General features: G+C 34.3%; 1 protein-coding gene across 1 annotated transcript in view; it reads right to left on the bottom strand.

Annotated features, from left to right (window-relative positions):
• Positions 1 to 252: 252 nt before the first annotated feature.
• The window catches only part of PRKX (protein kinase cAMP-dependent X-linked catalytic subunit), a 56,121-nt gene continuing 40,649 nt past the window's right edge, over positions 253 to 15,724 (bottom strand). The window contains exons 5-9 of the mRNA XM_074535975.1: positions 13,212 to 13,307; positions 9,485 to 9,542; positions 7,384 to 7,461; positions 4,434 to 4,582; positions 253 to 4,031 (exon numbers count right to left, since the gene is read on the bottom strand). Coding sequence (XP_074392076.1) covers positions 4,457 to 4,582; positions 7,384 to 7,461; positions 9,485 to 9,542; positions 13,212 to 13,307 — 358 coding nt within the window. The 3' untranslated portion in view covers positions 253 to 4,031; positions 4,434 to 4,456. The remainder of the gene's footprint in view (positions 4,032 to 4,433; positions 4,583 to 7,383; positions 7,462 to 9,484; positions 9,543 to 13,211; positions 13,308 to 15,724) is intronic.

Here is a 15,724-nt window from a genome sequence, read left to right on the forward strand (position 1 = left end):
CAAAGTTAAATGAAAAGTTCAAATTAACACTTTTGATTATTGGTGCACTACCTGAAATGGTTTAGAAAATGTACTTTTTGGTGTTTCTTTGACACCACCTGAAATCTGTTCCAATACTTGCAATCTTGTTCTCAAAAGGATTAAAATGTGAAAAGAAGGAACAATTGTTTTTCTGCTACTTTCATCTCCCCTTCACCATTTTCTTGGTGAAGAACCCCAATCTCCTTCCAGCATAAATGGAAGCAAACTAGGTTTAAACATTTGAAAAGATATAAAGGTTTATTAAATGAATCCAGATTTGACAGATATTACATTAAATTAAACAGCAATAAAGTTTTACTAGGGTTTATGTACAGATCACAGTGATTTTTCATTGTGCAATGAGGGCTGACTTTGTAAGTTGAACAGTACTTACACGTGAGCTACAGCAAGCAACCAGCAACACACAACATTAGCCCCAGTGAACCTCGCACGTCGAGCAGTCCAAACTGATTATGCAGCACACAAATGCCTGCTACCACTACCACTACTTTCTACACAACAGAGAATTTATAAAGCAGTCAAGGTTTGCCATAGAAAAGTGCAAAACATGGGAAGTCTGTACACAGTACAGTACAAGAAGGAATCATGCTACAGTCATTGAAAGCTGAAAAATAATTCTATAGCATAGGAAGCACTGCATCACAACTCTTCTGAATGGCAAGCAGATGGGCTGAGGAACAGCCATATCTTCATTGCTTTCAAAACTGTAAAATCCCTGTTTATCCATTTAAACATAGTTTAGTACCTATATTTGATCCATAACAATGACTTTCTACAGTGGAAGATCACATGAGTTAAAGCTCAGTAGCACACATATTCATTGATCAAGCTCATTTACAGGAAAATCTACAGCATGTTCTTCATTTCAATCATGAAGCATTTATATCATTTGGTTACAAGGCAATTGAGTTTACAATTCATGTTTATCACTTAAAACCTCAGACTGGGCAATTAAAAATATATATATATAAAACTCAAAAATAAACGTTGTTTCTTTAATGTTTAACATTCTTGTTCACTGATGTAGAATATCAAAGGCCTATGGGCTCTCTTGCAAGACAACAGTCCTTATGCAACAGTCTATATGCAACAGTACATATTAACAGAAAGAATCAAAATAAAATGAACTTCAGAGAACACCCTACTTGAATAGGAACTAAAAAAATCTTCTAGTCTTCTTTAAAAAAACCCATAAATCCAGAATTCCTTGTGCAGTGTTTACCTGCATGAGCAGTCAGACAGAACTATGTTAGCGGGCCATGAAGACCCATTAAAGACTTAAAGCAGACTCATTTGTGCAAATAAATAAAACAGCCAGGTAATAACACCTCATTAAGCCCAGGACTGCAAAGAAAATAACTGATCGCTTAAAATAATGCTTCAAAAATGTTTTGGTTTTATTTTTTACTTCAGTATTTTAATTTAAAAAAAACTGAAAGCAGTTTTGTACTAGAAAGCATGCTGACGAGGTCAGTAGTTAGGTGTATGTACACATGGCTCGGAAACAATGTAAAGTCAATGGATTATCATTATTAATAACATTGTATTCACTTCCTTAATCTCCATCAGAATGAGTGTCAGTGCATCCACTGCTAGCAATGGATAAAAGTCATAAAAAGAAAATTCACTATCTCCTGTTGTTCAAGCATTCAAAACTTCTAACTGCCACTGTGGCAAATTACTCAATTTCAACTTAATTTCCTCAGATCTGAAGACTTAAACACAGAGCAGCTTTGAAATTGGAAGAAAAATCCTATGTTTAGCACACTTTCTTGAAGTATGTAAATTTCCTAATAAGAAATTGATGTATGTATTCAGAGTATTCAGTATTCAGAGTCCATAAAATACCATACACTTACACATCAAGAAAACTCCCCAACTGCTTTTGCTCCCCCTTACACAAAGTAAGCTGTGTTTCATGTAATTCAGTTTTTTCAATTGATTTAGAATAACTAATTCCACAGATACAAACATAGTGAGCCAGATTCATTTTTCCAAGATAATAAGGTACTTGCACTAGGTTAAAACTGTAATTTCCTATGGATTGTCCTGTATTTCATTACACATTCCTACACAATATTCACTGAGTGGCAGCTGTGGCCATCAACTTTCATAACATCAAGACAGCTTTATGATATTCCAGAATTTTCATTTTGAAATATCCTGATTTTCTTATACACATTGTGCATTTTTGACAAGAGTTATACAATCTGTTTTAGTAAGACTTGCTTTATGAAGAAATAATCTAATATCCTAGATGTTACAGGTTCTCAATAGCACTTCTGTACTGTTTAAACAAAAAAAATTGAGATCACTTTTCCACAAGGAGACTCCAGTAACATCTGCAATAAAATCATAAATATGGTAATTTCAGTAGGAATTACTAGAATGCCTACTTGGTAGGCATTCAGGATTTAGTTAAAAAACTAAATCTTTGGCCTGCACTTATAGCTCTCAGATCAAAAATGTGGAGAGTAGTTTTTGAGAAACACTGTCTGTATAATCTAATCAAACAGTATTATGTAGAGCCATAAGTCATAGTAGTAGAACTTCAGAGAGCTGATGTGTTCTGAGAAAAAAAAAAGGTCCAAATATGGTAATTTCACTAGAAGTTATCTAAACTGACAACATCCTAAAAAAATGTCATTGTGTTTTTTGTAATTGAATCACTTCAAAATCAACTCCCTTATATTAAAACAAGTATCACAATATGTAACATGAGAAAAACCCTAAAAAAGAGATTCTGCCTAGTATTCAATCTACCTTCATGTTTCTGTGCATTCATATATAGAGATACATACTTATGCACATACTGATATTTAGTGCTACTTAAAATTAAGCAATATTGCAAATACTTCCAAAAAAGTGTGCTCAAGCTGCTAGAAAGATGTTAACACAGGGTGAAAAAAAGAGACTGTGCATCTAAGGTTTGAACTCACTACATATGAAATTGCTGGCAGCAGGGACTAGGACATTTCCAAAAAAGGAGGAGGAGAAAAATAAGGCTGTAATAAATATTCCGTCTTTCCTCTGATATTCTGAAGTGTTCAGCATACAACAACAACTATTTTGCTAATGAAAAAGGTCTGCTATGGCTCATGCTTTACACTTGGAGAAGACAACAAACTTGTGAGGGAACAACTCTTGTCAGAGCCAGTTAAAGCCCTTTTATCACGATGGACTGACTTGCATGTTTACAGTGAGTTTTCATGTGAGGAATCTCATTTCAGACAGTGTATTATCACTCAAAATTCTGGTTTTCAAAAAGACATAATTGTAACAGAACTTCATAAATTAGCCATTAAGATACATCTTTAACAACAATAAAACATGCCCTGGTCTTTCTGCTTTCAAGTACTATGGTTGTAAGTGTGAGGCATTGGAAATTTTAGGTACAAATCTTTTTTAAAACGTAATTATTTCCGTTTTTTACAAAGAATTATAAAATGTATATAAGATGATGAAAAACTCATTTATCCTTTTTTAAGACTTTTATTCCTAAAGAACTTCTTGAAAAACATTATTTGAAAAATAAAAATCATAGACTCTGCAAAGTACAAAAATTTACATCTTTGCACAATTCCTGTGCTTTAGTTGTACTGTATCCATTATATACATATATACTAATTTGTGCTTTTAATTACACAACTTTAGTATAAACTTATAAAATTAAGTCTATGAGTTAACTATGCAAAAAGGATCTGGGAATAGCAGGAAACTTAATTCAACCATAAGTTAAAAAAAATAATCCTAAAAATATCATTTTAATCAGTCTACTTCAGAGCAGACTACCATTATTACAATTTAATAAACTAAGGTCAAATGTTTACAGCAAAAAATTATTCCTGCCTGCCTCCATATTTTTTGACATTTACTAATACACGTATCTGAATGCAGCATCATTCTTAGCCACAAAGAAAATCTTCCTTTGTATCTGAACTCCATTGTTCTTCAGACTTGCTCTTAGCACTTCAATTTCCTTCCAGTTTCTAAGACAAAAAAAGAGAACACAAAACTCAAGGTGGACTATTTGAACTCAGTAATAAATATCAACCTATCCCAATTATAAGAGAGAATATTCAGGGTACAGAACTAATCTGACAATCTTATTCCTCTAGAGTCGTAAAACCTTACAGTTAAAAACTATCACATTTCCTTATCTGTCAAATCATTCTAGGTATTTCTTTTTACACACTATTTAAAAAAAATGTAAGGACAGAAGGACTTAAATATGTGTAAGCAAATAAACCTTCATGAATGTAGAAAACCAAATCCTGTGAGGTGATTTTTGTCACCTCAAGCCATTATAAATCAGAAAATGTAATTCTGCATATGGTTCTCACTCACAGGTCTGCAATGTTTTCAAGGGCACTCTTGACATTTGGACATACCTTGTTGAGTGTAGACGCTACACTCAGAAGTTCTTGAAAATTTCTAGATCTTTAGGAGGTACCGGAGGTGTTTTGTTCCAGTCATCTTCAGGATAAGCTTCAAAATTGGAAGTATCCCCATCATTGGATACTTTGGGCACTATGGGAGGCTGGTCAGAAGAAGCACAACAAAAACATTAGTAGCTTCCTCAATGAGCTCCTCTCCATCATACTATTCTGTAAGAGATCTATTAAACAAATGGAGTACAGATTTACCTTCACCTGTTCCCTAATAATGAATGGCACGAGAGAGAGAAACTTGCAGCAACACATACACATTCCTACTTTTTGTCAATTTTAGACTTAAATAATGTGGTTAAAAGACACTAGATAATTAATACACTAAATATAAATACCTATTTTATTCACTAGCTTCTTCTCAACTAAGAATCTTCATAGCAGCATGGGAATCTGCTACCATATTGAAGGTAGCCTCCTCTTCATTGCTTTCAAATAGATTGATTGCTTTTAAAGAGGTTGAAATTACTAACTTCTGTCTACCAACTGTGTTTTTTACTAACCTAGCAATAAATTCAAGCAGGTAAAGAAATTGCTTCACCATAACTCATTTCAAAAGGATGGTTATAAAAACATCTTAATTCAAACAGACTGTTTTTATGAAACTTGAAGGTGCTAAGTATCAGTTTTTGTTTGTTTTCACAGAGGATCCTTTCAATTTCTAGCATTGCTCATCAGCTTTACAGTACCTGTAGTTTTAACTTGTCTGAAATCTAACATTGAGAATGCTCTGTGCTTCTGGCCACAGACTATGAGATAAAGATCCCTTCAGGAACATTTCATTAATTGCAGCTATTAATGAAGGGCAAACCCCTTTTCCTCTCTCAAGAGCACATTCATCTCTCTATTCTCAGCAACTGAGAGCTTAACTATCATGCTGAATCTAACAGAACACTTTAGAATGAGAAAACCCTATGGATGATCACTGAACTGGCTCCAAGTTATACCACAGACAGAACTATAAAGTATAGCAAAATGCTATTCTGCATATCCTCAAAAAGACAAAAGTCTGGCTTCCACTAGCTCATGAGATCTTATTTGATCTTTTGGGCTTTTCAAAATGGTGTCATCATCAGTTGGTTTTCAATGGGAAAGACAGGTCCCTGTATGACAGTACTTCTAACCTTCAGCCAAAAGCAGTGCTAATTTTGTGTCTGGCAGTCACAGTAACACTGCCCAGATGCTGAGGAAAATGTGCACAATCTGCTCTGCCCCTGAGAGATGTCTGCTCCACTGTGGGCAGTGCCTGGTACCCCTTCTCCCTGTAAGGATTTTGGCGGAAAAAAACAATTTTGTGAAGTGACACGTAGAAAGAAAAAAACAAGAGAGAAAGGACGATTAATGAAACAATTTTCTCCCTTTCACCCATTGCTATTGTTTATATGATATTGATATTTAGGACCTTATTCAGACCATGAATCCATGCATAATTTATACAATAGACAAATTCACGCTTTTTACCAGAAAAATGGAGCATTGTTTGCATTATTTTATATTTTCAATCCATCAGTATGAAATCATGACAACAAATTTTATAGAGACAGCTATATTCTTCAAATAACCAAGTAAAATTCTGATCCACTTCACATCCCTACTCTAAAGTTTAATTAAATACCACTTCATCTTCCAAGACCTTAATAGTAATCTGAATGCTATGGTGACTCTTTTTTGATTAACTTTTAAAATAAAAATGCCACATAAAGGATGTTTCGACCTGAGACATTTGATTGTACATCTAACAATAATTTTCAATACTATTTGTTTTTTATTGCTTTGGTTGCCATAAACTTCTGAGTTTATATATTATTAAACAGGTTATCATCCAGTTTGTGTTCTTTGCAGGTTTGGTAAACAGAATTTAGAGTAAATACCTAGAAAAATGTGACTTCATTACAATGCATACACATAAAAATATCAACTGGTTGCAGTAATGATTAAAAATAAAACAAAACTACACACTTGAAACACTGTAAACCTATTTTTCTCAAAGAGAAAAGCCATCTATAGCTTTGTATTAGATATTGTTTACAAGAATACATCAAGAACATTTTAATATTGTCTCCGTTTTTTTTTTTTTTTTCTTTTTTGCAAGAACTCAAGGTATCTACCTGGAATTTCAGTGGAAGAAACTAATGCAAAGAATATAAAAACAGATGTTTAATTTGTACTTGACTGACTGCATGTGGTAACTCAACCTCTGCTACAGAAAACCACTGCTGTAAGGAATTGTACAAGTTAGAACTCTGAGGAAGGAAAGAAAGAAAGCAGTTTTACTTCTAAGGTCACTTTAAAAGTATTTTGTAGTGTTGATAGTTTTTGCAAACATCTGCCCTCACATAATACTAGAATTCAGTGCTATAAAAGTCTGTTGGAATTACATTCATAAATCCTTCTCTTTTACCTTCCCTATTCCTCCTACTCCCATGTGCTCTACATTTTATTAAAACATTTACCTGAATTAAACTTGGTACAAAAATTTAAAGCCCAGAATAAAATACCTCCATATACATAAGGACAAGGAAAAAACAAAATCAAACCAACAAATTAGCAATCCCCTCCATGTCCCCAAATAAAAAACCACTTACAACAAGTAATCACTTACAAAAACCTAAATCTGAAAACTAAATTCAGTATTAACAAATCATCTTCTGCAAACTAAAGCAGGGATTTTTTTAGACAGTTCGTATAGAGACAAAAATGCAAACAGACACTCATACAATTAACTCCACATTGCACAAAGGCCAATATGCATTTAATTATTAAGTGTGCATATAGACACGTGCTTATACACACACAAACACACAGATGCAACAGCCAACAAACCTTCAACAGATCACTTAAATGAACAATGATTTCTCCTTGTGATGTCCTACACAGTATTTGCAGAATGTACCTTTAGTCTCCTTTGAGGTACAGCATCCCAGTCTATCGACCTGAACCATCGATGTCTCTTCACATCATCGGCTCCATTCTTTAAGGATAGAAATCAAAATTACTATTTTTTAAGCTTACATGTATGCCAAATCATGTATTTCATTACAAGGACTGTGATATCAGGTCTATCCTTTTTTCTTTTTTTTCAGGTGATAATCATGAAAAGATTCTAAAGAATAAATTCATAGTATTAATTCCCTAGTAGGTCCTGAGTTCCAGCAATAAAATCTAAGTAATTTTGATTTGGGGTTTCTTTGGGCTTTTTTTAGCATTCTTCTGACACAATGGAGATCAAGAACAGGCTTTAAAGTATCCACAAAACCATTAGTTACTGTCCTATTTACTTTTGTTTTCACCAACATTTTAGAGAATGCCTTATATTCAGATATACTTTCTCATCCTTGCATTATAAAAAAATAACTAAGGGTTGATGGTGTTTTAAATAAAAATAATGTCTGGAAAGCACATAGGTTTTTTAAATATTACAGGCATTTAATGCTGACAGCAAGAGGTTCTCAGTACTGTTACGAAAGTAAATATATTAAAACATTTGTTTTCATTTTAGATATACAGCTAAAGGTGTATTTGCCTTGTAATGATTGTTCTCTCTGGGGTGCCTGTTTTATTTATGTGCATAAGAAACAAAAATGTCTCTTTTTTTCATGATTAAGCTTGTTTCAAGCACAGAATGTTCTCAAGGCATTAAGCACTGGGGAAAAACAGCTGGTTCCCTGTCTCAGGCCTGATCAAAGCACAGCACTCAAGACTGTAACACATACAGCTCCACAAAACCAAGCATTATCACACATTTGGAGTTTTTCAGATTTATGTGGAGTGGAACTATCCATGCTCATATCCAATGAGGCATCAAGGAGAACAGTTCACGTACTTCCCTCAAAAGCATATCTGAATGAACGTTTCACCAGAAAACGTTTTGTGGGATTTACATATTTTTAAAACAATTATGACAATGGAAAAGGATCAGACACAAGTCTGACCTAGTGCTCTCACCCCAAAATCTTCTCTTAATCAGAACTGTTTTGGATTTAAGAATTTCAGTCAATTGTAGGGAAAACCCCAAAACAAACCTAAACAACCATGGACTAAAAAAATCCCCAGAAAGCAGAAAACCCAGCCAAACACATTTACCAAAGCCCATGTTTGAACAAGTCAAGATTTGCTTTTATTTTTGTTTTCCTTCAAAACTGTCCAAAGATATAAAAGTTTTCACCGATAAATCAGTTGAAAAACATTCAGCTTAAGAAATTCTCCTGAAAAAGACTACAAAGGATTCTGAAGGATAAGAAAAACATTACCAGTCTAACTTTGTGCCATAAAAAAGCTCCAAAAGAAAACACTGGACAGCTGGTTAAAGCATTTATATTGATATGGTAAGAAAACCCTGGATGACTGTGCACCTTTTACCATCTTCACCTATGTTTACCATTCAAGGTGCTTCGGGTCAAAAAGCAAACCTTTAACATCCCTTCCCCAGAGAAATATAAATTTTAGATGTCTCCTAAGAGAAAGAATATACATGCTAATTTCAGTATCTATTGTCTTCATAAATCTGTTTGGATTAGGGTAAATAATTCTTCCTGGTGGAAGAGTATTTAACTGTGCTTAATCAGCCCCACCAAGACAATGACCAGGTATCAATCCTTATATTTTTAAAATAATTTTTAAACTTCAAGTTTGATTAGTGGCCCTTCTGGGATTAACACTGCCACAAAAAAGGAACCAAATGAAGCTGGCATCATGCACTACAGGACTTAATACCACGTTTCTGGTCTAATCTAGGTTTACACATTAATGAACAGGGTGGTGGTGAGGAGAGAAGAAAACCACCAGGAAGAATAGCATTAACCCAAATAGGGGAATGATTTTCAGAAAGAGAAATAAAGGTAAATTTGCATGTAGGATTGCATAACCTAAGTAATGTATGGGAAAATGTATGTGCTTCATGCTTATAAAGCCAAAAATTTTATGAAGAGCTGGTCTATATCTTTCCTACAGAATTTTTTCAAACTTGTGTGTTACACTAAAGATTTTACACTGACCTTCATATTTCCTAGTCGTCTTGTTCTGTCAACCACAAGCAGCTTCTTAATAAGGTCTCTGAAGGAGAGAAAACATGTTCTGTGTTAAAGAGAAATAATTTATATTTGATTGTCAAGTGTTACAGAATATAGACATGCTTCCCTCTGACCATTCATTTCCCCATATTTTAGGACATTTAAGAGTAAGCAATAAAAAAGAATCTAACAGAATTCTTGCAGATTTCTTTTAGACTTTTAAACTCTTCCCAGAAACAAAGCAAAAAAACTCACTCTCTCCTCCCCTGCCCCTTGCCAAGTAGCACCATTTTGTTCTTTGTATTTTTGCATTTTGCTCAGCATGCCCAATCTCAAAACCTCCATGTTTTTTCTCCAACAGATCTCCTATCTGCCTGTTAGAACTCAACACTAAAATGTATTAAAAAAGCAGAAAAAGTTGTACCCTCATCTTTCTGCTAAATATCCAGGGAAACCATGGAAGAGCTGGTCATCTGCCTAAAACTAGTAACATCTATAATTTAATTGAAAACAAAAAGTCTCACTGAGAAGCTGGCTCATTGAACAGTTCTACATAAAACTAAATCAACATTTTAAGCAACTAAAAGAAGTTAAGAGACAGAAGACTCTTCCATGTTAATAGCAAAGTACTTCAAGTATTAAGCTCCAAACAACTATGACATAAACCAAAAGTATCATAATTTATGGAATTAGCTTCATTACTTGCGAGTTGAAAGAAAAATATGGCTTCATATTTCTACAAGCAGTTACATTTTATCTCAAACATTATTTTGCTATTTGATTTTAGAAAACTGGCATTCTGGACTAATTGCATGAAGTACCAATGACAAGAAAGAACAAAAGTTTAACCATCCTTATTTCTATAATCTCAATTATTCCTGAGAGATGACATACAGCATGAAATGGAGATTAAAGAGTTTGGCTAGTTCAAATTTTCAACAATATCAAAGGTTAAAAAAAGTCAACTGTTTTATTTACAGAAATGAACACAAACTTAATGACACACCTGCCTCTCTCCATCCCTACCTGTAATATCTACTATGCCTCCCAAAACCAGCAGTGTCACCTATCCTTGATATCACAAAAGTGTGTGCAGAATGAACATATAAACTGAATATGCTAGACTGTTTGAAAAGCTGTTGCATTCGGCAGAAATACAATTCTAAAATTCAACTGGAAAAAATTAAATTACCAGATATATGAATAAAAAAAAGTCCATGTTTAAAGAAGTTTTTAAAACTCTTGTGATTAGTCCAGACAATCAATATTTCAATTAGATTAAATCATGTGACCAACTCCTCTCACGGTCACCTTTGCAGAAAGATCCCTTTCTACTTCACAAAGACCATTCATCATGGAGGAGGACTATAAGCACACTTGAAAACAGAAGTAGGACTGAAAAGAAATACAGAAACCCAAAAAGAGATTCACTGAGTTTATGGGCAAAGACACTTTCCCATTCCTATAAAACCAGAAAACATTTCATGGATCATTCTTGGCTTGCTTCAAAAATTCATCATAAAAGAGGTAAGGGATGAGCTTACTTGCTGATACAGTATTTTTACTAAATATGATACTTGCTGCATTGGACCAGTGAAATATCCATTGAATTGAAACCAATAATAGTTCCGTAGTTCTTTATTACATTGGTTCTAAATACTCATTTAAAAATTATGTTAAAATTAATTCAATAGATATGCTGGTGCATGTTTCTGAGAACCAAATTCTACACAAAGATCTCTGCAGAGCAATAGTCAGTAAAATGGTGTCACAGGGACATTTCGTTTGGAGGTTTCCAAAAGTGGCTTTGCAAAGAAAACCTTAAAAAAGCAGTAAGGAAAAGTGACATTCATGCATCAGGAGGGAAAGCAGAAGTGGTACAAATTCAGAAAGTAAAGAGTACAGGAGGGTGATAAGGGATACGTGAGTAAAAAATGTAAATGCCTGTAAGCTCAAGCAGTACATATCCCTAGGGAGAGAAGTGCTCTCAGAGTTCAGAAAGGGAAACAGTTTTGCTGCCTCAGAACAGAGTTAAAACTTTATATAGCACTAATACTTCAGACACAGTCTGGATCTGACAGGACCCAAGACAGCCTTCTTTCTGGCTGAAATACTGACTTATTGGAAGAAGAGAGAAAACAGATGGGTTAGAAGGTAAGAGAAGAAGACTGCCTTCATAAAACAAAATAATCTCGGCACTTGCTTTAAGGTAATGATGCAGAGATATTCAAGGACTGTCCAGTTCTGTGTACTGTGGTTTAAAAGAAGGAAGAGTGTCTGACATCCAAGACACTGTGTTCACAACTCACTGCAGAAAGTAAGTGAAGCCACAGGAGTAGTGTGGCCAGCCGGACAGAACAGCGATTGGCCCCCTCTACTTTTCAGTGGTGAGACCACACCTTGTGTTTCTGTGCCCAGTTCTGGGCCACTCACTTGAAGAAAGACATTGAGATGCTGGTGTGAGTCCAGAGAAGGGCAGTGGAACTGGTGAAGGATCTGAAGGGTAAGTCCTACAAGGAGTGGCTGAGGGAGCTGGGATTGTTTAGCCAGGATAAAAGGAGGCTCAGGGGTTATTAGTCTCTATAACTGCTTTCACTATATTGGATGGGTTGTTAGTGATAACCTAATTTGAGGTATTCCCCCTTCTGATCATAATATTATAGTTCAGTGCACAGAACACTACAGGAGATACTCAGTTTTCTTTCCAAAACCAATTGGATTAGGAAAACCAGATTAGACTACACTAAACTGTAAACTGTGTGGAGCTACTAAGAGAAAACTGTTACAAAGACACAAGAATAGGAGACACTAGTCAGCCCAAGGGGAAGCAGACATGCTTCAGTGCATTCAGTGCATCCAATGATTCAGTGGAGACTTAAAAAAAACAAAACAAAACAAACACTTTCTCAAATGATTAGTTTTTCTTGTATGTTTACCCAGTAGTGACAGTAAGCAAGTGCCTCTCTGAAGTCACCATCAAAACATCACAAGTGATTAACAAAGGAGTAGCTTCCTGTCTTCACTCCATCACTCATTCACTCAGTTGTCACTTAGAAGAAACTTCATGTTTATAATTGCATTTCCTCATGTTTCAATGTTTACTAAAAATTATTTCAGTTATGGAATTTTCAAATAGGAAAAAAAACTTATTTCATCTGCAATACACTTTTAACAATTGCTAAATACTGAAAATTAAACCCACATTACATGTGTATGTAATACTCCATATTGAACTGGGCCCCTGCTATCACAAATTTAAGTTGACTTTACACTAGAACTTCTGAAGTACCACAGTTCACTCAAGTAATTATGCTGGGAGTGATTTAAGTGGTAGGAATCTATGGATAGAAACAGTTTTAGTGTCCTCTTCCTGCTCTCCTAATTTTTGCTCAGATTATCTCCTCATATTTCTCCTCTTGACCTTCTTACAGGACATACCAATGGAGTTTCCACAAGGTGGAAAAGCATTTAATAACCCATAACAAACAGAAAAGATAGATAGATACTATCTTACAACTGTATCACCACCTTGAAGTCTACAAAATATGTAAGCTTATTTGGACTGAAAGCGTAAATGTAATATCAAATATTTTCCAACATGATGTTTCACAAAATCAGAATCTGAAATCAGGTCTTCTAAAAAGATCTTTTAGAAACAGTGCTCAGGAGGTATTTAGAATAGAAAAGACAGCGTTGGGAGTCATGGACTTACTTTACATATAAATCCAAATGCCTTGGGAAATCTATTTTGCCAGCAAGAATCTTCTGATATATACCAAATGGATTGTCATCAAAAAATGGAGGAAACCTATTTTAATACAGAAAATTTTCAGAGGTTAGAAAAGAAGTTCTAAAAATTTTATAAGCAATATTATGTTATAGCAATTACCCTCAGAAATAATTGATGAAGTTGTTATTTTTGCTAGGACACTACCAATCAAGCACTATCTTGAAGAATAATTTGAGGCTACCATTGTAAAACAGAAAACATTTTTTGTACACAACACACTGAATGCAGAATTAGAATTTAAATATAACAACTGAATAGAAAAATATAAAATTGCTACACAATTGCTGTAAAAATAAAATTTCTGAAAAAAAAAATTCAGTTTAAAAGTAGAAAATGCTTTGCTTTTATCTCTAAAACCCAGGGATATACTCTCCAAAAGAGCATTACCATTTTTGATCTTGTCCTGTAACTGCCGGCACGCCCTTATTTATCAGTTTCTCTCTAAAGTGTTAAAGGACCTTCACATGAATGCATTATCCAGTTCAGTTATTTGTTGTACGTCATGAATTCAACTATATGTTTTGCTAGATAAGGTTTTTGAAACAGACAGACTGCTCACAACTCTCCAAGTGCAGCTGCCTTTCTGCATGGGACAGATAAAGTTTTCATCTCATAATCTTCCCCATGATGAACAGTAAATAACATGTAATTAAAATTCAGCATTTATGTCTTCTATGAAGTTCTTCATGATGTTATGAGCTAACAGAGAGACTACTTCCTGTCGTACAGCTACAGTAAGAATTGAAAGTTTTCTGCTGTGCTTCCTTTACGAGTACAGCACATCCCTGATGGCTGCAGAGGTGAATCAGCACAGTCAGTGCAGGCAGCTGAGCCCAGGAGCCGACAGCTTTCTGAGTGTCACTCGTGCTCTTGAAAGTTAAACAGGAACCAATCTAAGGGAATGGAATAACTCATTCAGTAATCTCAGTCCTGCTTTGCCCTCCATAATATGACCAAAACAACCCTCTTACTATGCTTCTGCCTCAAAATCCCCACAGAATTAAAAAAACCTGCAGCTTTTCAGTGTTGACCATATTAAAAACATCCAACCACTATTACAGTTTAATTAAAGTATTTTCACATCTCCCTAACATAATTACTTTCTCAGAGAACTTAACTGTGTGCATATGCACACAAATACAGTGCTTGTGGCTTTGGAAATCGCTGATAGCACAAAAACAAGGATGAAGACAACATTTCTTCACTTCAGGCTCTTTTTTTAAATTTTATGGTAGTCAAACTAGCTTATTCTTCAACAAGTAATATACATTATTTCCATTATGTTTTCATAAATATTAATTTCCTCATTATTCAGTTGATGATCAAGTGGATTAGCATTCCCTTTGAAATACTGTAAATTTCGGCCACAGGAATAATCAAATTCCATCAGAATAATTAAGTAAAGGTATTTGTAGGCTTATGGTAAAAAAAAAAAACATAATAATTCAAAGCACTGAAAAGCATGACTAAACTATCTGGTTAGGGAAAGACTATAGGACATTTTTTGTTGGTTTTCACAAAGTCATAGTACTTTCTTTATGAAAAACTACTTCTCAGCTAACTGAAAAGTGGAAGAATCTCAGGAATAACACTTGTGCTATTAAAAATTCCTGCTTTGACACTAAAGAACAAGGAAAACATGATTGCTATTTAACATGCACGGGTTTTTTCACCACAAGAAAGACTATCATATAGTTTCTTTTTTAGTCAAGCAACATAAATATCATTCACATTCTCCACAGCAAGTGGACAAACCCAATTTTCTATTTATTACCTATTAGAATCTATAAATGCATAAAGAAATTAGAATATTTTTAACTATGTATTACAAAGCTACCAGCTGCAGTAAATAGATTACTGTACATTACTGAGGTGTGAAATCAAGAAGAACAGAAGTACATATAATTTTTTCATATTTATATTGCATTGTTTTAATTTGCTTTCCCACTTTAAAAATCCAAAATTACTATGTCTAGAGTTCTTGTGAAAAATTTAAATCATATTTGGCTATATAATAATTTTATTGCAACAAAAGTGCATTTGAACTCTATGCAAAATGACAACAGCTTTGAAAGATTGCAGTTTTCTCATGGACAAATCAAGTAACTTGATTTTGATGCTTTTTATAAATGTCAATCTTCAACACAGCACAGATTTTAAACAAAACAACACAAGTATTGTGCTGGAAGCTACCTAATAAATCAGCAAAAATCCCCCTGAGTTTCAGACTTTCTTCACACCACAACACAAATACAAACAGCTGCCTTTTCACCAGCTGAAAAGAAGATACAAAAAATATCATCTCTGTAAACGGGAGAACAGCTGCAAACCATTCCTTTTGCTAACTGAAGCATAACAATGGCACGGACATAAGTTTCCAAGACAGTCTGAAGAAGAGAAGTTGTAAAACCTCAAGGGAAAATATACAGGTCTGA

The sequence above is a fragment of the Zonotrichia albicollis genome, chromosome 2, assembly GCF_047830755.1.
Source record: "Zonotrichia albicollis isolate bZonAlb1 chromosome 2, bZonAlb1.hap1, whole genome shotgun sequence".
Lineage (NCBI taxonomy): Eukaryota > Metazoa > Chordata > Aves > Passeriformes > Passerellidae > Zonotrichia > Zonotrichia albicollis.